Below are 27,211 nucleotides of genomic sequence, written 5' to 3'. Positions count from 1 at the left end.
CAACTGAATGAACATCCTCCGAGCCCGGTGATTCCATAATTTTTGCCAGGGCTTGTAGCAGTCTGTGTAGCTCCTAAAGGAGCAATGTTGCAGTCTGTGTAGCTCCTAGCAATAACAATGTAGCAGTCAGTATTTCTCCTAGTAATTGCAATATTTCTGTTCTTGTAGCTCCTAGTAGTAAATATATAGCAGCCTATGTAGCTCCTAGCTGTAACAATGTTGCACTATGTGTAGCTCCTAGTAGTAACAATGTAGTACTTGATAGTAACAATGAAAAATATTGTGGAACTCCTGGTAATAACAATGTAGCAGTCTGTATTAATCCTTCTATTAGCAATGTAGCAGTCCATATAGCTCCTAGTAGTAACAATGAAGCCGTCCATTCTTAAAGCCCTAAAGTTGCCATTTGAAATGACTTTAGTTTTGTGCCATGTCTGTGATCTGCTTTTTTTCAACAACATTAAACAACTGAATGAACATCCTCCGAGCCCTGTGATTCCATAATTTTTGCCAGGGGTTGTAGTAACAATATAACAGTTCATGTAGCTCCTATAGTAGTAATGATGTATCAGTCTGTGTAGCTCCTAGTATTAACAATGTAGCAGTACATGTTGCTCCTAGCAGTAATTATGTAGCTGGTGATGAAGTTCTTGATAGTAAAAATGTAAAATGTTGTTGAGCTCCTAGTAGTAACAATGTAGCATTCCAAGTAGCACTTAGTAATAACAATGTAGCAGTTGATGCAGTTTTTCATACTAATGTAAAACCTTGTTTAGCTGCTAGCAGTATCAGTGTAGCAGTCTGTGAAGCTTCTAGTAGTAACAATGTAGCAGTCCATGTATTTCTCAGTAGTAACAATTTAGCAGTCCATGTAGTTTCTAGTAGTAACAATTTAGCAGTCCATGTAGTTTCTAGTAGTAACAATGTAGCAGTCCATGTATCTCCCAGTAGTAACAATGTAACAGTTGATGAAGTTCTTGATAGAAACAATGTAAAATGTTGTTAAGCTCCTACTAGTAACAATGTAGTACTTGATGTAGTTTGTAGTAGTTATAATGTATCAGTCCATGTAGTTCTTAGTAGTAAGAATGTGGAAGTCTTAGGAGCTCCTAGTAGTAATAACAGAACTGTCTTCCTGGCGTACTTTGATCCTTTTATTCTTCTGATCTTTTTTTCTGCAGGAGCTGAAGGACCCTCACTGCAGGGATGAGATGGCGGCAGCTCGTGGGGCTCTGAAGAAGAATGCCACAATGCTGTACACGGCGTCACAAGCTTACCTGCGCCACCCAGACGTGGCAGCCACAAGAGCCAACCGGGACTATGTGTTCAAACAAGTGCAGGAAGCGATTGCTGGCATCTCTAATGCCGCTCAGGCCACCTCACCCACTGATGAGAAGCAGGGTCACACGGGCATTGGGGAGCTCGCTGCCGCCCTCAATGAGTTTGATGTGAGTAGATTAGACCATATGCATTGTGGATACATCTTTGTAGTACTGCACTGCTCACCAAATCTCTTGGGCTTATTTTGTGAATGCAGCGGCGCTCAGTTTGTCATTTACAGATGTAGCAGTGCTGAGTTTGTCGGTGCGCTATTTTTTATGCACAGATAATATTCTCGGTGACTTGAATTCTTTTGGGAGATCTCATTGCCATGAATTTCACACGACAAGCTCAGCTCTGCTATATCTGATTTATTAACTACATTCGTAATGTTTAAAGGCTTTCAGTTTTGTACCACTGTAATACTATTGGTGAAAAAAAGATCCTAAATATGTAACTTACCTGGTGTAAACGCCGCTCTTCTCCTGAAGCCAGCACTGTTTTTATTTTGTTTCTGCGCCTCTCCGTTCCTGAGATATGACCTTCTCTTCTCTGCATCCAAGTCTAGTCTTGTTATCTAGGGGGTGTGGTCCTCTGGAACACGCCCACAGAAAAAAGTTAAAGATCACGCCCACTTGATGTAAGAAAAAAATAAATCCTAGATTTACAGACAGGAAACCAAGTGACGTATCTCAGGAACGGAGAGGCACAGGAAAAAAAGTAAAACACCGCCGGATTCAGGAGAAAAGCAGCGTTTACACCAGGTAAAAAAATATATATTTTTGTGACAAGTGACAGGCCCCCTTTAAGATGATGAATTTACTTTTCCTGCAGTCATATGTAAAACCACAAAATAGTTTGTCATTATTGAGTAACAGAACAAGCCAGGCTTTGCTAAATCTGACCCAATCTTTACGTGTTGCATTTCTTGTCTAAAGTGATAAATCATAGTTAAGATAAAGGTTGTATAAAGTCTATTTTTTGTTTTTCTGTTTTTTTTTTTAGTTTGCCACTTTGGCGGGGGCTTATGTTTTTTGGATGTTTTCACCTAATTAATTTTTTGCAACTTTTCAAAACGTCATAATTTTTGTTGCACTAATGTCCTCTTCCCCTGCCATTTTTATTTATTTGTATTTTTTAATATTAATCTTCATCAATCAATTATTTGTTCCTACTATTGCAGTTACCATTATATACCTTATTATTTTCGGTCACTTCCCTAAGTATTTAAGCAATTATTATAAACTGTGTTTGAGACTAGGGACCATACAGGAAGAAACAGTCTAATAAAAAAAATGATATCCAGCTCATATTTACATATTTGTAATCAGAGGAGACACTAATTGAATATTTCCTTAAATTTTTACAATGTATCATATTGTAAATTGGGAGAAACTAGTGTTGAACTATTGGAATTATCATATTGCCACTGTCATTTTAAATGCAAACACAGAAGTATAAAAGGAGGTATATGCACAAATTTTATTAAGACAGAAGCTAAAAAATGGTCAGCGTATTAAATGCTGAATATACCGCACCATTGTAGCTACAGGGACAATAATTCTGATTTTTAAAAGATAGCAACAGTGACATCCAGTGGACAAATGTAAGTATTGCAGTCCATCAAGGAGAAAACCAGGAGATTCTAGAAAGGGAAATCTAGATAATGACAAAAGAAATTGGCAGGAGTCTTGGCTTAGGAAGCATTCATGAATGTTGTTATATGGCCCATCTTTTAATGCCAGAAGATAAATGTAGGTAGTTCTCCATTAAAGGACACCTTTGACGTTGACAAATCGTAAATTACAAATTGAAAAAAAAATCTATCTATCTATCTATCTATCTATCTATCTATCTATCTATCTATCTATCTATCTATCTATCTATCTATCTATCTATCTATCTGTGAAAACTGAAAAGTTAAATTAGCAGATTATCTGAAATTTACCACCAACCTGTAAAGAAGACTAAAGACTAAACTGGATCTGTGGTGGTCGCGCTGGGAGCCGCATGGGGAAAGCATGGACCAGAGAGGTGAGTATGATTTTTTTTAATTCCTCCCCTCTTTTGAAGCCAGCAAAGTAGCAGCCAGATGAGCGCACAAAGCAAATTGCAAAAAAAAAATCAGATTTTGGAGAATCTGAGTTTTTTTGGGGAAATTAGATATAAATTTGATTTGTCTCAAATTGATGAATTGATTATCTAAGTTTCAGGATGCAATCTTCATTCCTTCATTCATTTTCGGGTTTCAATGTGCAGCCTAATCCAAGTTTCAGATTTTTTTCTAGTGGGAGTGTCTCTCTCAGTAACATAGGCTGGATATAAGGTTTGTGTGTCTCTCTCAGTAATATAAGCTGGATGTGAGCTCTGTGTGTTTCTCCCAGTAATACAGGCTGGATGTGAGCTGTGTGTGTCTCTCCCAGTAATATAGGCTGGATGTGAGCTCTGTGTGTCTCTCCTAGTAATATAGGCTGGATGTGAGCTCTGTATGTCTCTCCCAGTAATATAGGCTGGATGTGAGCTCTGTGTGTCTCTCCCAGTAATATAGGCTGGATGTGAGCTCTGTGTGTCTCTCCCAGTAATATAGGCTGGATGTGAGCTCTGTGTGTCTCTCCCAGTAACATAGGCTGGATGTGAGCTCTGTGTGTCTCTCCCAGTAATATAGGCTGGATGTGAGCTCTGCGTGTCTCTCTCAGTAATATAAGCTGGATGTGAGCTCTGGGTGTCTCTCCCAGTAATATAGGCTGGATGTGAGCTCTGTGTGTCTCTCCCAGTAATGTAGGCTGGAAGAGAGCTCTGTGTGTCTCTCCCAGTAATGTAGGCTGGATGTGTGCTCTGTATATCTCTCCCAGTAATATAGGCTGGTTGTAAGCTCTGCGTGTCTCTTCCAGCATTATAAGCTGAACGTGAGCTCTGTGTGTCTCTCCCAGTAATATAAGCTGGATGTGAGCTCTGTGTGTCTCTCCCAGTAATATAGGCTGGATGTGAGGCCTGTTTGTCTCTCCCAGTATTGTAAGCTGGATGTGAGCTCTGTGTGTCTCCCCCAGTAATATAGGCTGGATGTGAGCTCTGTGTGTCTCTCCCAGTAATATAGGCTGGATGTGAGCTCTGTGTATCTCTCCCAGTAATATAGGCTGGATGTGAGCTCTGTGTGTCTCTCCCAGTAATATAAGCTGGATGTGGGCTCTGTGTGTCTCTCCCAGTAATATAGGCTGGATGTGAGCTCTGTGTGTCTCTCCCAGTAATGTAGGCTGGATGTGAGCTCTGTGTATCTCTCCCAGTAATGTAGGCTGGATGTGTGCTCTGTGTATCTCTCCCAGTAATATAGGCTGGTTGTAAGCTCTGTGTGTCTCTTCCAGCAATATAAGCTGAACGTGAGCTCTGTGTGTCTCTCACAGTATTATCGGCTGGATGTGAGCTCTGTATGTCTCTCCCAGTAATATAGGCTGGATGTGAGCTCTGTGTGTCTCTCCTAGTAATATAGGCTGGATGTTAGCTCTGTGTGTCTCTCCTAGTAATATAGGCTGGATGTGAGCTCCGTATGTCTCTCTCAGTAATATAGGCTGGATGTGAGCTCTGTGCGTCTCTCCCAGTAATATAGGCTGGACGTGAGCTCTGTATGTCTCTCCCAGTAATATAGGCTGGATGTGAGCTCTGTGTGTCTCTCCCAGTAATATAGGCTGGATGTGAGCTCTGTGTGTCTCTCCCAGTAATATAGGCTGGATGTGAGCTCTGTGTGTCTCTCCCAGTAATATAAGCTGGATGTGAGCTCTGTGTGTCTCTCCCAGTAATATAGGCTGGATGTGAGCTCTGTGTGCTTCTCCCAGTAATGTAGGCTGGATGTGTGCTCTGTATATCTCTCCCAGTAATATAGGCTGGTTGTAAGCTCTGCGTGTCTCTTCCAGCATTATAAGCTGAATGTGGGCTCTGTGTGTCTCTCCCAGTAATATAAGCTGGATGTGAGCTCTGTGTGTCTCTCCCAGTAATATAGGCTGGATGTGAGGCCTGTGTTTCTCTCCCAGTATTGTAAGCTGGATGTGAGCTCTGTGTGTCGCCCCCAGTAATATAGGCTGGATGTGAGCTCTGTGTTTCTCTCCCAGTAATATAGGCTGGATGTGAGCTCTGTGTGTCTCTCCAGGTAATATAGGCTGGATGTGAGCTCTGTGTGTCTCTCCCAGTAATATAGGCTGGATGTGAGCTCTGTGTGTCTCTTCCAGCAATATAAGCTGAACGTGAGCTCTGTGTGTCTCTCACAGTATTATCGGCTGGGTGTGAGTTCTGTGTGTGTCTCTCCCAGTAATATAGGCTGGTTGTAAGCTCTGCATGTCTCTGCCAGCAATATAAGCTGAACGTGAGCTATGTGTGTCTCTCCCAGTATTATCGGCTGGATGTGAGGTCTGTATGTCCCTCCCAGTATTATCAGCTGGATGTGAGGTCTGTATGTCTCTCCCAGTAAAATAGGCTGGATGTGAGCTCTGTGTGTCTCTCCCAGTAATATAGGCTGGATGTGAGCTCTGTGTGTCTCTCTCAGTATTGTAGGCTGGATGTGAGCTCTGTGTGTCTCTCCCAATAATATATGCTGGGTGTCAGCTCTGTGTGTCTCTCCCAGTAATGTAGGCTGGATGTGAGCTCTGTGTGTCTCCCAGTATTATAGGTTTGATGTGAGCTCTGTGTGTCTCTCCCAGTATTATAGGATGGATGTGAGGTCTGTGTGTCTCTCCCAGTAATATAGGCTGGATGTGAGGTTTGTTTGTCTCTCCCAGTAATATAGGCTGGATGTGAAGTCTGTGTGTCTCTCCCAGTAATATTTTCTGGAAGTGAGGTCTGTGTGTCTCTTCCAGTAATATAGGCTGGATGTGAGCTGTGTGTCTCCCCCAGTAATACAGGCTGGATGTCAGCTCTGTGCGTCTCTTCCAGCAATATAGGCTGGGTGTGAGGACTGTGTGTCTTTCTCAGTAATATAGGCTAGTTGTGAGGTCTGTGTGTCTCTCAGTAATATAGGCTGGGTGTGAGATCTTCTTGTTTCTTCCATTAATATGGACTGGTTGTGAGTTTTGTATGAGTCTCCCAGTGATATCAGCTGCATGTCAGGTCTCTGTGTTTACTCAAATATGATTCAAATGGATTTAAATTTTGCATATCTCTCCAAGTTTAAAATGTTGGAAGGGGACTCTGCATTCAACTCTCAGTAATATAGGGTGGATGTGAGCTCTATGTGTCTCTCCCAAGTTGCATGTGAACTTTGTGTCTCTTCCAGTAATAAAGGCTGTGTAATGCTCTGCCCGGCGCCCCTGCATGCTGTCTCCTGCTCCCTCTGTGCAGGAAGGCTATTCACCACCCTGGCCCACACCGTGGTCCCTGGCATGCTCCTGTTCCTGCCTCCTTCCTCCTCAGTATGCGCTGCAATGTGTCTTGGCAGCGTCTTAGGACGTGCATGTAACTCGCCCCCTGGGCCGTGGGGCACTCGGAACCGGGCTTCAGGGCAATGCTGGGAGTAGTAGTGGCGACCCGGTTCCCTGGCTCAGGGTGGTCAGACCAGTGGTAGTCTGCTATGTGCTGTAGGTAATGTCCGACTACGCCACCCGTGGATTGCGGCTACTATGAACCGCCGCTGCAAGGCAGTCCCCTGAGGCTGATGGTGCGTGCAGCTGAGATGGTATAACTCCCCACGGGAGGAGTGTAGCCTCGGGGCAATGTAGTTGATGGTGGGGGTGATGGTGCAGGGAGTCCCTGTACCGTTAGTGCTGGCGAAGCAAAGAGCACAAAGACAACGTGTTGCAGTCCAGGGTCTTTTACTCACAGTTCATATATTCCCAGTCACTTCTGTCAGCAATGACCGCCCGAGCCGTGCTGCGTCTACCAGGTGAGGGGCTCGGTCAACCCCCAGGCAGTTCAGGAATATGGCACAGGACCCCCTTCCATCCTTTCTCTGGCCTTCCCCACCAGTGACCAACTTTTGTCCAGCTACCGCGGATCTGCGCGGGTAAATGTGGGCCCCGTTCCCAGCTGTCCTATATGGTGCCTTCCTAGCAGGTTTGGTGAGGTGTCGCACCAATAAATGATCACGACCTCCGGTCTTTGGCTGAGGGTAGTTTCTCCTCCACCAACTTGGGATCCGGTACCCTTAATCTGCCTGACCCTTCACCCGGTATTCTCATGGGCTCTTAGGGCCCTTCTGCCTTCTTGTTTCTGAGCCCTTCTACACTTTGGGTACTTCTCCTTTCTTTGCTGTTCCTTTCTGTTCCTTTCTGTTTCTGTTCCTTTCTGTTCCTTTCTGTTCCTTTCTTCTGGCTCCGGCCTTCACCCTATGCCTGCCTCGTGGAGCTGGGCCCAGACGGAGCCACAGCCCCCTGTCAGCCCTCTCTGGCTGAACTCCTTCTCTCGCTCCACTGACTGAACTTCTCCTCCCAGAACCAAGATGGTGCCCACCTTATATACCCTCCCCTAGTGTGTGAGCTCAGATGACCAGCAACCAATGAGCTCCTATCTATGCTCAGAAACCGTCCCCTTCTGCTCCTACATCACTGGGTATTCCTCCCCCCTCCGCACTCCAGCCAGGGACATGGTCTGTCGTGCCTGCATTACTGTACTAATGGGAGCACCGTTGAGCTGTCCCCCGGAAATGGGGTGTGTGTGATGCATGCAGCTAACTGGGCCCTGGTCCATACTCCATCCTTACCCGGGAGTGGAATATCACACCTCTGGCAGAGGTGCAATACCCCTGTAGCGGCCGAACCCTCGGGGCGCTGCGTTCCCCCCTGGTAAACCACAGCACATCCTCGGGCTGGAAAAGAGTAAAGACATTTGATTACAAGACATGCAAAACTTTTTCAAAACTTTTTACATTTGAAAACGGACGACATTGTTCAATTCCCTTTATGGGAAACACTTTTCTTTGTCATTGTTAGTACTACCGGAACTCTTTTGTCATATAAAACATCATATAAAACATTTGCATTATCACCTAGCAGCATATAAAACTTTTTCATATAAAACATTTTTAAGTAAGACATATTCTTGTGTACTGGCCGCGGTGCAACTTGCGACCAGGTGTTCAATCTTCTTGAAGGTGCAACACTCTAGCAAACTTGTCTTGAGGTAGACGTTGCAGTCTTTTTATAAAACCAATAGGGGGCGCTTTAGGAAGCGCAACTATTTACAGGGTTGGCCGCTCTCAGTCCTCGGCCAGTTTGGGAAGGGGATGGCTGTTCTCAGTCCCCAGCCAGATTAAGGAAGAGGGATGGCTGCTCTCAGTCCTCAGCCTCATTTAGGAAAGGGGGCAACTTTGACAGTTAACAGTCCCAATGGGGACCACACTCTCAGTGGAAACAGTCCCACAACAGTTCTTTTTACCCTGACGGGTAACTATATACAGTCACACTCTACCGTTTACTGGTAACGGTGTCCTCCTGATCCGCCTTGCTCCTCCTGGTCATCTTCAGGCCCGTCCGGGCCCTCTTGGTACTCTGGATCTGAGTAGTGCTGTTGCTCCTCCTCTACTACTCTATGAACGTGGAGAGCGTACCATCCCTTCACGCCCTGGTGTCGGGTGTAGGACACCACGTCGCCAGGATACAGATCCCGCCCTCGATGACCTTCTGGCAGGTGGCTCTCGACGTCCCTCCGGGTCACAAAGACGTCGCTGATGGTCCCAGGATCTTTGATGAAGCCCCAGCCGCGCTCCATTTGAAATTTCACCACGGTCCCGGTGACTCTGGGACCGCTGGCGGCTCGGGGTTTCTGTCGGGCTCTCCTTTTCTGCTCCACACTTTGCACTTGGAGCCGCTCTTGCCGGACACGCCGCTCCCGCCGCTCTCTCTCAAACATCTCCAACTGCTGACGGCTGGACTCTCGTCGACGAGCCGCATCCGCCCGGGTTCCTTGGGTGAACCCCATCAGATTTTCTTCGGTGGGGTCCCGTTCGAACTGGGCATCCTCGAGCGGAGGTTGGGCAACGTCCATGGGCTCCGGAACAGGTATTAGGGGTCCAGGTGCGGCTCCGGCCTCCACAGACAGGATCCTCTGGAGGCAGGGGTTGACATACTCGGGCGGCCAGATGAAGGGCTGCCCGTCCGGCCCGGTGTGCTGGGCGAACAAGTCCGCGCCCAGGGGCTGTATGGCAGGGGGCACCGGTGAGGGAGCGGCACCCGGGGGCACTCGGCCTTGCGACCAGGCCGGTGGTCGTCTTCCGGTCGTGCCCGTGAGTGGCACAGCCGAGGCCAGGGGCGCTGGCGAGGTAGCGGCACCCAGAGGTCTTAAGCCTTGTGCCCCAGCCTGTGGCGTCAGCTTCTTTATCGCGCCCGGGGTTAAAGGGCACGGCGCGGGGCGGAGCGTGACAGCAGCGCTTGCAGCCTGAGGCCTAGCTGGTAGCGGCGGAGGCGTGGTGACAGGTACGGTCCCCGGGGCTTCAGGGCTGGGGGTGGTGACATCCCCGTTATCTGCCTCGGTCGTTGCAGCCTCCTCCGCGGCGTCATCTCCGGACTCTGATCCTCCTTCACCGTCCTCGGAGGCAGGCGTGCTGCTGGGCGGTGGTAGCGCCTCCTGCGGTCGGGCCACGGCTTGCCGGGCCAACTCCTCCTTCCACCCGGCGATCACATCCCGCTGCGCCCGGTCCATCCTTCGGTCCAGTTCTTCTAGCGCAGCTTGCGCATTCTCCGGGTCCTTGGGGAGCTGTGCTAGCAGCTCCGCGAAGCTGCAGGGTGGCTCGGCCTGTAGCACGCCACGCGCCAGGGTACTGGTGCTGCTCTCTCCTTCCATTCCCGGGTGCGGTCCGTACAGACTGGTCCAGACCGCACCCTGCCCCACAGTTTTCTTCTCTTTCCGCCCGCATTGGGGGTGGTCTTGGGGCAATCAGCTGACAAACACCTTCAGGGGCAGCCCCCCACCTTGATGGACATCTCCACTGCCGCGCTCATGGCTGTTGGGGGTGGGCTCCTTCTTTGGCGCCATTCTGGGACCTGGCCCACGATGGAAGGTGGCTTCCTGTGGTCTTTTGGCGCGCACATTATGGCGCTCGTTCTTCTGGGGCGGGCGCCATCTTTAACACAGTGAAACAGTCTCTTTTCAGGCACGCAATACCCGCTGGTGGCGGGTTGGTCACGATCCTGCCGACTACGCCAAAGCTGACTCGCCCCCTGGGCCGTGGGGCACTCGGAACCGGGCTTCAGGGCAATGCTGGGAGTAGTAGTGGCGACCCGGTTCCGTGGCTCAGGGTGGTCAGACCAGTGGTAGTCTGCTATGTGCTGTAGGTAATGTCCGACTACGCCACCCGTGGATTGCGGCTACTATGAACCGCCGCTGCAAGGCAGTCCCCTGAGGCTGATGGTGCGTGCAGCTGAGATGGTATAACTCCCCACGGGAGGAGTGTAGCCTCGGGGCAATGTAGTGGATGGTGGGGGTGATGGTGCAGGGAGTCCCAGTACCGTTAGTGCTGGCGAAGCAAAGAGCACAAAGACAACGTGTTGCAGTCCAGGGTCTTTTACTCACAGTTCATATATTCCCAGTCACTTCTGTCAGCAATGACCGCCCGAGCCGTGCTGCGTCCACCAGGTGAGGGGCTCGGTGAACCCCCAGGCAGTTCAGGAATATGGCACAGGACCCCCTTCCATCCTTTCTCTGGCCTGCCCCACCAGTGACCAACTTTTGTCCAGCTACCGCGGATCTGCGCGGGTAAACGTGGGCCCCGTTCTCCGCTGTCCTATATGGTGCCTTCCTAGCAGGTTTGGTGAGGTGTCGCACCAATAAATGATCACGACCTCCGGTCTTTTGCTGAGTGTAGTTTCTCCTCCACCAACTTGGGATCCGGTACCCTTAATCTGCCTGACCCTTCACCCGGTATTCTCATGCGCTCTTAGGGTCCCTTCTGCCTTCTTGTTTCTGAGCCCTTCTACACTTTGGGTACTTCTCCTTTCTTTGCTGTTCCTTTCTGTTCCTTTCTGTTTCTGTTCCTTTCTGTTTCTGTTCTTTCTTCTGGCTCCGGCCTTCACTCTAGGCCTGCCTCGTGGAGCTGGGCCCAGACTGAGCCACAGCTCCCTGTCAGCCCTCTCTGGCTGAACTCCTTCTCTCACTCCACTGCCTGAACTTCTCCTCTTTCTGCACACAGAACTAAGATGGTGCCCACCTTATATACCCTCCCCTAGTGTGTGAGCTCAGGTGACCAGCAACCAATGAGCTCCTATCTATGCTCAGGAACCGTCACCTTCTGCTCCTACATCACTTGGTATTCCTCCCCCCTCCCCACTCCAGCCAGGGACATGGTCTGTCGTGCCTGCATTACTGTACTAATGGGAGCACCGTTGAGCTGTCCCCCGGAAATGGGGTGTGTGTGATGCATGCAGCTAACTGGGCCCTGGTCCATACTCCATCCTAACCCGGGAGTGGAATATCACACCTCTGGCAGAGGTGCAATACCCCTGTAGCGGCTGAACCCTCGGGGCGCTACACATATGCACGTTTTACTGTTTTTAAAGGGACTGCACACCCACATGTTAAATGCCCACAGCAGCAGCTGGGAGGCATTAAGTCAAATGTTTGTGCACCTGCAAGGTGTCTCCCAGCAAATATCCCCCGGCCCCCTTGCCCCCACGGTGTATAACCTCCGGCCCCCTTGCCCCCACTGTGTATAATATCCGGCCCCTCACCTTCCGGTGTATAACATCCGGCCCTTCGGTGTATAACATCCGGCCCCTCATCCCCCGGTGTATAACCTCTGACTCCCTCGCCCCCATGGTGCATAACATCTGGCCCTTTCACCCCCACGGTGTATAATATTCGGCCCCTCACCTTCCGGTGTATAACATCCAGCCCCTCGCCCTTCAGTGTATAACCTCTGGTCCCCTCTCCTCCACGGTGTATAACATCCGGCCCCACTCCCCCGATGTATAACATCCAGCCCCTTGCTCCCTCGGTGTATAACATCCGGCCCCTCGCCCCCTGGTGTATAACATCTGGCCCCTCGCCCTTTGGTGTATAACATCCGGCCCCTCTCCCCCCGGTGTATAACCTCCGGCTCCCTCGCCCCCATGGTGTATAACATCTGGCCCTCTCACCACCACGGTGTATAACATCCGGCCCTCTCGCCCCCACTATCGGCTCCATTATCGGCTGGATGTGAGCTCTGTGTGTCTCTCCCAGTAATATAGGCTGGATGTGAGCTCTGTGTGTCTCTCCTAGTAATACAGGCTGGATGTGAGCTCTGTGTGTCTCTCCCAGTAATATAGGCTGGATGTGAGCTCTGTGTCTCTCCCAGTAATATAGGGTGGATGTGAGCTCTGTGTGTCTCTCCCAAGTTGCATATGAACTTTGTGTCTCTTGCAGTAAAAAAAGCTGTGTAATGCTCTGCCCGGCGCCCCTGCATGCTGTCTCCTGCTCGCTCTGTGCAGGGAGGTTATTCACCACCCTGGCCCGCAGCATGGCCACTGGCATGCTCCTGTTCCTGCCTCCTTCCTCCTCAGTGCACGCTGCAATGTGTCTTGGCAGCGTCTTAGGACGTACATGTGAGTGCTTCCCTGTTTTTAAAGGGAATGCACACCCACATGTTAAATGCCCACAGCAACAGCTGGGAGGCATTTAGTCAAATGTTTGTGCACCTGCAAGGTGTCTCCCGGCCAATAGCCCCCGGCCCCCTCTCGCCCACGGTGTATAACATCAGGCCCCTCGCTCCCTTGGTGTATAACATCTGGAACCTCGCTCCCTCGGTGTATAACATCCGACCCTTCGCTCCCTCGGTGTATAACATCTGGCCCATCGCTCCCTCGGTGTAAAACATCCGGCCCCTCGCCCCTCGGTGTATAACATCTGGCCCCTCTCCCAGCGGAGTATAACATCCTTCCCTCTCGCCCCCACTATCGGCTCCATTATCGGCTGGATGAGAGCTCTGTGTGTCTCTCCCAGTAATATAGGCTGGATGTGAGCTCTGTGTGTCCCTCCCAGTAATATAGCCTGGATGTGAGCTCTGTGTGTTTCTCACGGTAATATAGGCTGAATGTGAGCGCTCTGTGTCTCTTCCAGCAATATAAGCTGAACGTGAACTCTGTGTCTATCCCAGTAATATAGGCTAAATGTGAGCTCTGTGTGTCTCTCCCTGTAATGTAGGCTGGATGTGAGCTCTGTGTGTCTCTCCCAGTAATATCGGCTGGATGCAAGCTCTGTGTGTCTCTCCCAGTATTATAGGCTGGAAGTGAGGTCTGTGTGTCTCTCCCAGTAATATAGGCTGGATGCAAGCTCTGTGTGTCTCTCCCAGTAATGTAGGCTGGATATGAGGTTTGTTTGTCTCTCCCATTAATATATGCTGGATGTGAAGTCTTTGTGTCTCTCCCAGTAATATAGGCTGGATGTGAGCTTTGTGTGTCTCTCCCAGTAATATAGGCTGGACGTGAGGTCTGTGTGTCTCTCCCAGTAATATAGGCTGGATGCAAGCTCTGTGTGTCTCTCCCAGTATTATAGGCTGGATGTGAGGTCTGTGTGTCTCTCCCAGTAATATAGGCTGGATGTGAGCTCTGTGTGTCTCTCCCAGTAATATAGGCTGGATGCTAGCTCTGTGTGTCTCTCCCAGTAATATAGGCTGGATGTGAGGTTTGTGTGTCTCTCCCAGTAATATAGGCTGGATGTGAGGTCTGTGTTTCTCTCCCAGTAATATAAGCTGGATGTGAGCTCTGTGTGTCTCTCCCAGTAATATAGGCTGGATGTGAGCTATGTGTGTCTCTCCCAGTAATATAGGCTAGGTGTGAAGTCTGTGTGTCTCTTCCAGTAATATAGGCTGGATGTGAGCTCTGTGTGTCTCTCCCAGTAATATAAGCTGGATGTGAGCTCTGTGTGTCTCTCCCAGTAATATAGGCTGGATGTGAGCTCTGTGTGTCTCTCACAATATTATAGGCTGGATGTGAGCTCTGTGTGTCTCTCCCAGAAATATAGGCAGGATGTAAGGTTTGTGTGTCTCACCCAGTAATATAGGCTGGATTTGAGCTTTGTGTGTCTCTCCAAGTAATATAGGCTTGGTGTGAGGTCTGTGTGTTTCTCCCAGTAATATAGGCTGGATGTGAGCTCTGTGTGTCTCTCCCAGTAATATAGCCTGGATGTGAGCTTTGTGTGTCTCTCCCAGTAATATAGGCTGGATGTGAGGTCTGTGTGTCTTTCCCAGTAATATAGGCTGCGTGTGAGGACTATGTGTCTCTCTCAGTAATATAGGCTGGATGTGAGATCTTCTTTTTTCTTCCATTAATATGGACTGTTTGTGAGTTTTGTATGAGTCTCCCAGTGATATCAGCTGCATGTCAGGTCTCTGTTTACTCAAATATGATTCAAATGAATTTAAATTTTGCATATCTCTCCCAGTATAAAATGTTGGAAGGGGACTCTGCATTCAACTCTCAGTAATATAGGCTGGATGTGAGCTATATGTGGCTCTCCCAGTAATGTAGGCTGGATGTGAGTTCTGTGTGTCTCTCCAATAATATAGGCTGGATGTGAGGTCTGTGTGTCTCTCACAGTAATATAGGCTGGATGTGAGTGCTGTGTGTCTCTCACAGTAATATAGGCTGGATGTGAGCTCTGTGTGTCTCTCCCAGTAATATAGTCTTGATGTGAGGTCTGTGTGTCTCTACCAGTATTATAGGCTGGATGTGAGCTCTGTATGTTTCTCCCAGTAATATATAGCTGGATGTCAACTCTGTGTGTCTCTCCCAGTAATATAAACTGGATGTGACGTCTGTGTGTCTCTCATTTATATAGACTGGATGTGAACTTTGTTTGTCCCTCCCAGTAATATAGGCTGGATGTGAGGTCTCTTTGTGTCTTTCCCAGTAATACAGGCTGGATGTGAGGTCTGTGTGTCTCTTCCAGTAATATAGGCTGGATGTGAGGTCTGTGTGTCTCTCCCAGTAATACAGGCTGGATGTGAGGTCTGTGTGTCTTTCCCAGTAATATAGGCTGGATGTGATCTCTGTGGGTCTCTCCTAGTAAAATCGGCTGGATGTGAGGTCTGTGTGTCTCTCCCAGTAATAAAGGCTGGATGTGAGGTCTGTGTGTCTCTCCCAGTAATATAGGCTACAAAATATGTGTCTTTTGCAGTAATAAAGGCCGTTTGGTTCTTCTGGTTCTAACATGGGATGGATGTGAGGTCTGTGTGTATACAGAGTGTGACTTCTATTAGGTTGCATATCATGAGTCCTGATATGTGTAGGCATGTTCTGGACAGCTTCTATCCTGCACTTATTTCTTTTATATACGCTTTCCTCCTTTTCTTTAATCTCTTATATCTGACCTCCCTTAGATCACATGCATTATTCTCTCTCCATACTGTGCAGATCTGTGTATAACCTCCTCCCTCTGCCTTCTGCAATCTCTAACACTAAGAGAAGGAAGTGCGGGAGCAGAAAGAGCCATTAGAACCTGGAACAGGAGTTGTGTGAGATTTGTAGCATTTTTGAAGAGCACTCAGCTGCCCAAAGAACTTATCTGCAGCAGCAAAATGGTAGAAAACTTTTAATGAAAACTATTTAGAAAGTGTCCGAACTTTGCTTTTAGGAACTAAATGAACAATAAAAGAATAATCTGTGCCAAGGTGTTCATAACCCTGAAAGTCTATGCTTTCCTCTAGCTTCACTAATCCTCTTTTTCTATAGAGTAAATGTAACAATCAGTCTGGTGCCCCAGCGACGTGCACATTAAGGGATTATATTTTATAGCTCGAGCAGAATGTGACTGTACCGACGCCGTGCGAGCGACTTAAGCTGCGTGCACTCTGGTAATTTATCCATTATCTTCCCAACAGCAAACTGGGTTCAGACTTAATGAAATGACAACAGTAGTGTGTATATCATAGAGTCGTGGCCACCAATGCCTGTATAATGACCGGTAGCCTAGACTGACATGACTACTGGGGGGAAAGGAGGGTAGAGTAATCTAGAAGTGTGTACACTGTTCTCTACAGGACGTTCCCAGCCCCGACCTCAGTTACATGTCAGATCTTTAATGGTAACCTCTTGATTTACAGTATTGTAATAGTAACACGTATTATTTATGTGTTATTCTTAAAGGAAGAATTACTTTAAAGTTCACATTTATTAGACCTAAATATGTCCAAAATCCTACAACGACTTCATCAGATAACTTTATATAGTTTGGCGCTCCATTTTTGTGATTCCGAGTTTTAAATCCTCTATTTAGACAAAAAAACTAAAAGATACAATTATTTCTGCCTGCGACCACCACTAGAGGGAGCCCAGTGCAAACTGTTTTCATAGAACTCAATAGTTACACCGTAGTTAGAAAAAACTCCTGAGCTCCCCCTAGTGGTGGCAGGCAAAGATGTAATTTTATTTTATTTTTTTTCAGATCCCCATGGACTAGAAGTAATTACTTTATAGATTATAGGGTGCAAATCATAAAATGAGACCTGATTTGTTAAGACCTTCAAGACCACATAACATAAATGTACATGATATGGTCACAAGGAGTATATAATAGTGAGCTCAAGAACTGAACCCACATAATAGCAGGCAGATGCTGGCTGTAAGATGAGCTCCAATTGCTGCTGTTTAGCCATTTAAATGTCACTCACAATTATTGACAATGGCATTTATGTGGCTGGCCTTCATAGAAGAGCATCAATTAACTTATACACTGCAATACTTTAGTATTGCAGTGTATAGTATAAGCGATCAAAGGATCAGAGGTTCAAAAGGATTCAAAAATAAATCCTCTTAAAAAAAAAAAAAGAAGAAGAATTAGAAAGAAGCAAAAATATAAACATACTGGGTATGGTCGTGTCCATAAGCATCAAATATCAAAATATAAAATGATTTAAACCATTTGTTAAACGTTGAAAAGTAAAATAAATATATATATATATATATATATATATACTAGATTTGACCCCACCTACGAGCAAGTTACAGCCGGCCCCTGCACAATTGCTCATGGCCATCGTCTCACACATTAATCTAAATTCACAAAACTTTTACATGTAGATACAATATGTTCTGTACTGTTCTGATGTCCCAAGTTATTATTTTCTCAGAGCTGAAATCCTAATTCTGCTACTTGCCTTTGGCAGAAGTCAGCCAGTTACCCAGAATTTATTAATACGTTGTTTAAGGACTCCAACATAAATTCATAAGACTATCATGATATGCTAGTAAATGCCTCGACAGACTGCAATTCACATCACAACCACTGGGTGTCCACTATAGATATATAAAGCATAGACATCTCTTGACAGAGTAATGCCAAATCATGTTCTTAACTAACGTTTGAAATATACTCTTGATGAATGTTAAATTTATCCATTTTTTAGATGTATTTTAAAAGCACTTTCTGCATGTACATGGACTGCTCCTTGGTGTGTTACCGATCCGGGCAAAGTGCAGCTCACGGGCCACATCTGACCCATTTGCCATTCCTGTCTGGCCCTCAGACCCAGACAACCAAAGGGCTGAAAACAGTGGCCCACGATCCATGCCATGTGGCTGTCCTCCCCCACCCAGTGTCCTGATTTCACCACTATCTGCATTCTTGATTTGTGGATATATTAGAGGAGGCTCCTTCTTCCACCATTCAGCGTTGGAGGACTGACGCAGCAGACGTGATGATGTCACTGTATTACGTCTGCTGTGCAGAGCCTCAGTCCATACAGAAAAGACTGGAGCAGAGCTCCGGGGGAACAGGAGTGAGAGGAGTCATTTTTTTTTTATGTGTGAATGTGTGGGATCACACTGTATATTCGGGACTGTGAGTGGGCTCATACTCTATATTGGGGGGCAAAGTGTGTGGGCTCATATAGTATATAGGAGGACTATGTGTGGGGGTTTATACTTTTCATATGTGGCTGGGAGTGGGCTCATACTATATATAGGGGGACTATGTGTGTGGGTTCATACTGTATATAAGAGGACTATGTGTGTGGGCTTATACTGTATATAGGGGGCTATGTGTGTGGGTTCATACTGTATATAAGAGGACTATGTGTGTGGGCTTATACTGTATATAGGGGGCTATGTGTGTGGGTTCATACTGTATATAAGAGGACTATGTGTGTGGGCTTATACTGTATATAGGGGGCTATGTGTGTCGGTTTATACTGTATATAAGGGGACTGTGTGTGGGCTCATACAGTATATAGGGGACTATGTGTGTGGGTTCATACAGTATATAGGGGGACTATGTGTGTGGGTTCATACTGCATATAAGAGGACTATGTGTGTGGGCTCATACTGTATATAGGGGGACTATGTGTGTGGGCTCATACTGTATATAGGGGGACTATGTGTGTGGGCTCATACAGTATATAGGGGGACTATGTGTGTGGGCTCATACTGTATATAGGGGGACTATGTGTGTGGGTTTAAACTTTACATATATGGCTGTGAGTGGGCTCATACTATATATAGGGGGACTATGTTGGGCTCATACTGTATATAGGGGGCTATGTGAGTGGGCTCATGCTGTATATAGGGAGACTGTGTGGGCTCATAATATAAATAGGAGTGTTGTGTATGGGATCATACTGTATATAGATTGTTGTGTGTGGGAATATACTGTATGTAGGGGGTTGTGTGTGGGCCTATACTGTATATAAAGGGGTTGTGTGTGGACATATACTGTATATAAGGGGGTTGTGTGTGGGCCTATACTGTATATAAGGGGGTTGTGTGTGGACATATACTGTATATAAGTGGGTTGTGTGTGGGAATATACCGTATATAAGGGGCTATGTGTTATGTGTTGGCTCATACTGTAAATAAGGGTGTTTCTTGTAGTCTCATTTCGAATATAGGGGTGTGTGTGTGGGTTCACACTGTATATAGGGGGAATGTGTATGAGATCGTACTGTATGTAGTGGGTCTGCATATGGCCCCTCTGGAAAATTGATTGCCCACCCCCTGTGTGTATTGTAATGAGTATTTCACTTTTCTTTTTCTCAGATTTCGGTATATTTCCTCCTCCTGAGGAGCCACACAGCGGAGCCGGCTCGACGCTCTGACACGGATATGCTAGGAGTGTGAAAGCTTATCGCCAGAATTCAGGATGCAGCTTTGGGTGTGACTAGAGTATAAGGGATGATTCCATGACATAGGTTAGGTCATTATACAGGTGCTGCTTAGGAATCATGCAGCTTCACCACCCGGACACATTCCTAGTATCCTCAGCATCGTATTTATAGAACTTCAGGCTACAATTTTTGCATATTCTCTTCTACGGGGGACAGCTTTTATATGGGGGTGATCAAAATAGCAAATAACATGATGTGGTCTAATGGATTCCAATATGTAATCACAAAGGTCTATCGAAAATAATAATAATAATAATAATAATAATAATAATAATAATAATAATAATATTAATAAGAATATAATCATCAAACCTTTTTTAAGATGACAATGCACAGAGAAAATCCTGCGTCAGATATGTAAAAAGTAATCAGATGCCGCCATCTAGTGCACACATGGTGTTACTTCACCCCTCAGCGTAAGGTACTCAATATGAAGAAAAGTATCAGACACATGACATAATAAGTGAATAAAGTTTTTCATTCAGAACCATTACCCCCGATGTATAACATCCGGCCCCTCACCCCCAGTGTATAATATCTGATTCCTCACCCTCGGTGTATAACATCCGGCCCCATTGTTCCCGGTGTTTAATATTCGGCTTCTCGCACCCCCGGTGTATAACATCTGCCCCCTCGCCCCCCCAGTATAAAACATCCGGCCCCATTGTCCCTGATGTATAACATCCAACTCCATTGTCTTCGGTGTATAATATCTGACACCTCGTCCCCAGTGTATGACATCCGGCCCTGTTGCCTCTAGTATATAACATTCACCCCGGTTACCCCCATACATATAACACCGGGCCTCTCACCCCCCGCTGTATGACATCCGGCCCCTCATCCATCTCCCCGGTGTACAACATCCGACCCCTCTCCCCCCCGGTGTATATCATCTGGCCCCTCGCCCCCCAGTGTATAACATCTTGACTTCGCCCCCAGTGTATAACATTCGGCCCCTCGCCCCAATGTCTAACATCTGGCCCCTCGCCCCCCGGTGTATGACATCCAGTCCCCTCACCCCCAGTGTATCACATCCAGCCCCCTCACCCCAGGTGTATAATATCCGGCCCCTCGCCCCCATGGTTTATAATGTGGCGCCCCTGAGAGTTCAGTCGCCACAGGGGTACTGCACCTCAGATAGAGGTGTGGTATCTCCACTTCCAGGTAAGGATGGAGCATCACACAGGACCCCCACTTCACACTCAACACTACACCACTCCAGTCCTGCAGGGGGCCTAAATGCACCAGGCTGCTGCCCCGGTCCGGGATAGTGGAGATGGGGGGGAACCAAAGAGAGGGGGAACCAAGTAGTGGGTGAGGGTGGAGGAAACACTTAACTGAGCACTAATAGAATCATATATAATAGGGGGCCATCTTAAGTTTAAGGTCTTTGATTGTGGGTCTTCTGTCAGGGTCCAGCAAGAGTCTGTAGCTGGCTGAAGATTCACGGTCCTCGCTCTCTGGCCTTGAGACGAGGAGCAGATCGGAGTTAACAAGTGTCTCTGGCTGGTCAGGGTCCTGTTCTAAGAAAGGCCTTGGAGGGGAGCAGAGGAGATAGGCTCCACCGACGAAAGGATCCCAGGAGGGTACGGACGGAGCGGAGTCGCCACCTGTATTCATCACTCTGGCCTAGCCAGAGGGACTCCTGCCACAAAAGGGGTAACTGGCCCCCGATATCAGACTTTGTCACTTCACGTCTCAGTCGGAAAAGCCCGGAGGCATAGTGGATCCCAGGGGGATACGGACGGAGCGAAGTCGCCAGCTGTATCTCTCAACCTGCGTTTATCCAGTGGGGCCCAGCCTTACACCACGTTCAAACCACACACAGTCAGGAGAGGACTCAGTGGGAGAACTTACTAAGAAAGGAACATACTACAGCGGGGTCTTGACAGGTGCTCCCGATCTACCTGGGGAGTGCTGAACCCCTTCCTCGTGGCCGCAGCGCGCCACGAGAAGCAGAGAGAAACTTTGCAGCTGCCACTTCACCAAAGTGAGTAAAGCTTAGATGACTTCACCTACTGCCTCCACTTGTTTCATTCCTGCGCGGCACTGCACCCACCACAACTCTCCAGATCTTACTCACTGCCCTGAGACCTACTCCGCCTGTGGGGAGTAGTACCAACTAAGTTGCCAGAACATCAGCCTCAGAGGACTGTGACTGTTGCAGCGCTGGTGGCCTTCACCAGAAACCACAGGTGGCGTAGTCGAACAACCACTCATCCAAAAGCCCATTTTTCATGTGACAACCCTGGGCACGGACCGGGTCACGGCCACGACGACATCCCACACCACCACCATACATTGGCCCGGCACCGAGTAACCCCACCGCTCAGGGAGGGCGAGTCAATAACATCTGATGCTTCACCCTCCGGTGTATAACATCCAGCCCCTCCCCCCTCGGTGTACAACATCCATCCCCTCCCCCCCACGATGTACAACATCCGTCCCCTCCCCCCCACGGTGTACAACATCCATCCCCTCCCCCCCACGGTGTATAACATCCAGCCCCTCGCTTCCCGGTATATAACATCCGGCCCCTCGCCCCCACAGTGTACAACATCCGGCCCTCCCCCCCATGGTGTACAACATCCATCCCCTCCCCCTCACGGTGTATAACATTCAGCCCCTCACCCCCATAGTGTATAACATCCGGCCCCTCACCCCCATAGTGTATAACATCCGGCCCCTCACACCCATAATGTATAACATCCGGCCCCTCGCTTCCCGGTGTATAACATCCGACCCCTCGCCCCCACGGTGTATAGCATCTGGCTCCTCGCCCCCACAGTCTATAACATCCGGCTCCTCGCCCCTCTGTGTATAACATCTGGCCCCTAGCCCCCACAGTGTATAACATCCGGCGCCTCGCCCCCTGGTGTATAACATCCGGCTCCTCGCCTCTCTGTGTATAATGACGCGCCCCCTGGGCCTGTGTTGTGCAGTGGAACCTGGAACCGGACCTGTTGTAGAATGCTGGGGGTTGTAGTCTCCGTGTGGCGGTGACCCGGTCCGTGCCCAGGGTGGTCAAACCAGTGGCAGTCTTAATGTATAGCAAATGTCCGACTACGCCACCCGTGGATTGCGGTCAGTGGGGACCGCTGCCGCGCTGCAGACTGCTGAGGCTGATGTTGTTTGCGCAGCTGAGTATGGGATAACTCCCCACGGGAGAAGTATTGCCTCAGGGCAGCTAATGTGAGAGATGATGGGAGTGATGGTGTGAGCGTCCCAGTGCTAATGGTGCTGGTGCGGCGAGGAACCACAGAGACGTGCGGTTGCAGTTTTCAATGCTTTACTCACAGTTGTTGTTCATGTCAATGCTGCAGGCGATGACTGCCCGAGCCGTGCTGCGTCCACCAGGCAAGGGACTCGGTCAACTCCCAGGTAATTCCAGAGCGTGGTTCAGAGCTCCCTTCTCTACCTTTCTCTGGCCGTCCCCACCAGTGACCCACCTTTGTCCAGCTTCCTCGGGCCTTCTGTTGGCGAAACCTCTCCCGGTTTCCCTGACCCTATACGGTATGCCTTTCTGGTGGATGTAGTGAGGGGTCGCACCAAGATGTGGTAACAACCTCCGGTCTTTGGCTGAGGAATCTGTTGCCTCCACCAATTTGGGTTCCGGTACCCTGTTCTGCCAACCCTTCACCCTGTATCTCCTCTGGGCATATGGGGTTCCTTCGGTCCTCGTGTCTCTGGGCCTTTCTCTGTGTTCCTTGCTTCCTTTCTCCTCTGTTCCAGTTCCTTTCTTACTTTCCTTTCCGCTCCTTCTCCACTCCCTTTCTGCTGTTTCTGGCCTCCACTCCAGGCCTGCCTCTGGAGCTGGGCCCAGACTGAGCCACAGCTCCCTGTCAGCCCTCTCTGGCTGAACTCCTGTCTTCTTCTCCTCCTCTCTGAACTGGCTGGACTGAACTCACTCCTAAGATGGAGCCCACCTTATATACCTCCTTCTAACACCCAAGCCCAGGTGACTAGCAACCAATGGGCTCCTACCTATGCCCAGAGACCCACTCCTATCTGCTCCTACACCACTGGGTCTTCCTCCCCCTCCCCACTCCAGTCAGGGACAGATGCTGTCGTGCCTGCACTTCTATCTTGTGGGAGCACCGTTGAGCTGTCCCTCGGAAATGGGGTGTGTGTGGTGCATGCAGCCTACCGAGTCCTGGTCCACACTCCATCCTTACCCGGGAGTGGAATACCACACCTCTGGTTTGAGGTGCAATACCCCTGTAGCAGCCGAGCCCTCGGGGAGCTACAATAACATCCAGCCCCTCGCCTCCCGGTGTATAACATCTGCCTCCTCGCCTCCCGGTGTATAACATATATTAACATAGTTTGTAAAGCTGAATAAAGACTTGCGTCCATCAAGTTCGACCTGTTAGTTCTGTAATTGCTAAAGTTGATCCAGAGGAGGGCAAAAACCCCAAATGATTTGGCCAATCTTCACCTGAGGAAAAATTCCAGCAGTCAGAATAAATCCCTGTATCAACCTACTATTTTATTTTATTTTTAAGTATATGCTGAAATCTGCCTGGTATCTAGAAATGCATCCAGTCCCCGCTTGAACTGGTGTAGTGAATCCGACATTACCGTCTCCTCACTCAGTGAATTCCATATTCTCACTGCTCTTACCGTAAAGAACCCCTTCCTATGCTGGTGCTGAAACCTTTTCTCTTCCAGTCTTAGTGAGTGCCCTCTTGTTACCGTAATATCCCTCCTTTTGAACAAATCCCGGGCAAGGTCTCTATACTGTCCCCTAACATATTTGTACACATTTATTATGTCCCCCCTCAACCTTCTCTTTTCCAGGCTGAATAGTCCTAGTTTTGCCAACCTCTCTGGGTATTGCAGTCCCTCCATTCCCTTTATTAATTTTGTTGCCCTCCTTTGTACCTTTTCAAGCTCATTTATATCCTTTCTATATATTGGGGCCCATAACTGAGCACAGTATTCCAAGTGTGGTCTGACCAGTGCTTTGTACAGTGGAAGAACAATGTTCTCATCCTTTGCAGCTATACCTCTTCTGATACATCCCATTACCCTGTTTGCCCTTACAGCAGCGGCCTGACTTTGGGCACTCCAATTTAGTTTGCTATCAATCAAGATGCCCAAGTCCTTCTCCATCTCTGAATTCCCCAATGATTTCCCATTCAGTGAGTACTGGTGACTTCCATTTCTCCTTCCCATATGTATGACCTTACATTTCTCCTCGTTAAACCTCATTTGCCATTTAATGCTCCACCTACCCAGCTTATCCAAATCCCTCTGTAGGTCTTCACTATCCTCTTTTGTATTAATTGTTTTACATAACTTTGTGTCATCTGCAAATATTGATATTTTACTATTTATCCCGTTGACTATGTCGTTAATAAAGATATTAAATAACATTGGGCCTAGTACAGACCCCTGTGGTACCCCACTAGTGACGCTTACCCAATCTGAGTATATTCCATTTATAACCACCCTCTGCCTTCTATCCCTTAGCCAGTTTGCTACCCACTTGCAGACATTTTCCCCCAGCCCCATCATTCTCATTTTGTATACCAACCTATTATGTGGCACGCTATCGAACGCTTTTGAGAAGTCGAGATACACGACATCCACTGGTTCCCCCTGATCTACTCGAGAGCTAACCTCCTCGTAGAAGTCAATCAGGTTTGTTTGGCAGGAGCGATTCCTCATGAATCCATGTTGGTTCGGGGTTAATAGATTATTAGCATCAAGATGCTCCGTAATTGCCTCTTTAATGAAGCTTTCAAAAATTTTGCCCACAACGGACGTCAGACTCACCGGCCGATAGTTTCCGGCGTCACTTTTCGCTCCCTTTTTGAATATTGGCACTACATTCGCCTGTCGCCAATCAAGTGGTACAGACCCAGTCTCAACAGAGTCCTTAAATATAAGATATAACGGTCTGTCTATCACATGACTTAGTTCCCTTAGTACCCGTGGGTGTATGCCATCAGGTCCTGGTGATTTGTTTATTTTAATGTTACTGAGGCGTTTCTGTACCCCAGCTTGGGTTAGATTTGTCATACTTAGTGGAGGATTAAGTTTGTCACTTCTCATTTCTCCTGTTATTTCGATTTCCTTTGTGAAAGTTGTCGAAAAAAAATGATTTAATAGATTAGCTTTATCCTCATCTTTCTCTATGATTTTGCCTTCCTCACTTTTTATCGGTCCAATATTATCCGATTTAATCCTTTTACTATTTATATACGTAAAGAACAGTTTGGGATTTGATCTACTTTCCCTAGCAATACGTCTCTCTGTTTCCTCCTTCGCTATTTTTATTTGTTTTTTACAGGTTCTCGTTTTTTCCTTGTAACACATTAGTGCCTCCTTACTGTTTTCCTGTTTTAATCTCTTGAATGCCTCTTTTTTGCTATTTAACGCCCCTTTTTCGTTCTTGTTCAACCATATTGGTTTCCTCTTATTTCTGGCCCTTTTATTCCCATACGGTATATACCTCTCGCACTGAGTATTCAGAATTCTTTTGAAGGTTTCCCATTTACTATACGTATTCCTTTGATTAAGAACTTTGTCCTAGTCAATAAGTTGAAGGTTTTCTTTCAGCTGATCAAACTTCGCCCTCCTAAAGTTTAATGTTTTTGTTGTTCCCTTATTGATAACCCTACTGAAGGGCATTTTGAAGTCGATAATATTATGGTCGCTATTACCTAGGTGCCCCCCTATCTGTACCTCAGTTATTCTATCAGGCCTATTAGTCAATATTAAGTCCAACACGGCCTTCCCTCTCGTTGGTTCCTGCACTAGTTGGGAGAGATAATTATCCTTAATATTTGTCAAGAACCTTTTTCCTTTCTGAGATCTACAGGTTTCTGTTTCCCAGTCAATATCCGGATAGTTGAAATCCCCCATTACAATCACTTCATTTTTTGCTACTTTGTCTATTTGTCCTAATAGCAGATTCTCATTCTCCTCTGTTATATTTGGTGGCTTATAGCAGACCCCCAGTAATATTTTATTATTATTTTTAGTTCCCTCTATCTCTACCCACATGGACTCGACCCCCTCTTCTCCCTCTCCTATATCTTCCCTTAGTCTGGGTTTTAGACATGACTTTACATATAAGCAGACTCCTCCGCCTTTCCCCTGTTTCCGGTCCCTTCTAAATAAACTATAATCTAATAAATTTACCGCCCAGTCGTAGCTATCGTCTAGCCAAGTCTCTGTTATACCTACGATGTCATACCTCTCCTCCGATATAAGCGCCTGCAGCTCATCCGCCTTATTGGTCAGGCTTCTTGCGTTGGTCAGCATGCAAGATAAAACTTTGGGGTTATTTAGCATCTTATTCTTCTCTAACGATCTAACTGTACTATCCCCACCCCCCTCTCCACCCTCATTATATTCACTTCTCCCCTTCCCCCTTGCTTGCCTCACATCCCACCTATTTCCTTGGTTTCCCCCCCGTCTCTAGTTTAAAAACTCCTCCAACCTGTTAGCCATCTTCTTCCCCAGCACCGCTGCACCCTCCCCATTGAGGTGCAGCCCGTCCCTACGGTAGAGCCTGTAGCCGACCGCGAAGTTGGCCCAGTTCTCCATGAACCCAAACCCTTCTGCCTTGCACCAACTCTTTAGCCACTTATTCACCTCCCTAACTTCCCGTTGGCGCTCCTGTGTGGCTCGCGGGATTGGTAGTATTTCTGAGAAAACTACCTTGGAGGTCCTTGCCCTAAGCTTCCTACCTAGGTCCCTGAAATCATTTTTAAGGACCCTCCATCTACCACTCACTTTGTCATTGGTGCCGATGTGGACCATGACCGCTGGGTCTTCGCCAGCCCCACCCAGTAACCTGTCAACCCGATCCGCGATGTGCCGGACTCG

General features: G+C 47.7%; 1 protein-coding gene across 1 annotated transcript in view; it reads left to right on the top strand.

Moving 5' to 3' along the window:
- The window catches only part of LOC141210089 (catenin alpha-2-like), a 592,305-nt gene that overhangs the window by 473,161 nt on the left and 91,933 nt on the right, over nt 1-27,211 (top strand). The window contains exon 6 of the mRNA XM_073664707.1: nt 1,182-1,448. Within this exon, the coding sequence (XP_073520808.1) occupies nt 1,182-1,448 (267 nt within the window). The remainder of the gene's footprint in view (nt 1-1,181; nt 1,449-27,211) is intronic.

The sequence above is a fragment of the Phyllobates terribilis genome, unplaced genomic scaffold (assembly GCF_046119375.1).
Source record: "Phyllobates terribilis strain yellow unplaced genomic scaffold, ASM4611937v1 Scaffold_1__5_contigs__length_1240528914, whole genome shotgun sequence".
Taxonomy (NCBI): Eukaryota; Metazoa; Chordata; class Amphibia; order Anura; family Dendrobatidae; genus Phyllobates; species Phyllobates terribilis.
This window is presented reverse-complemented; position numbering and strand designations above follow the sequence as displayed.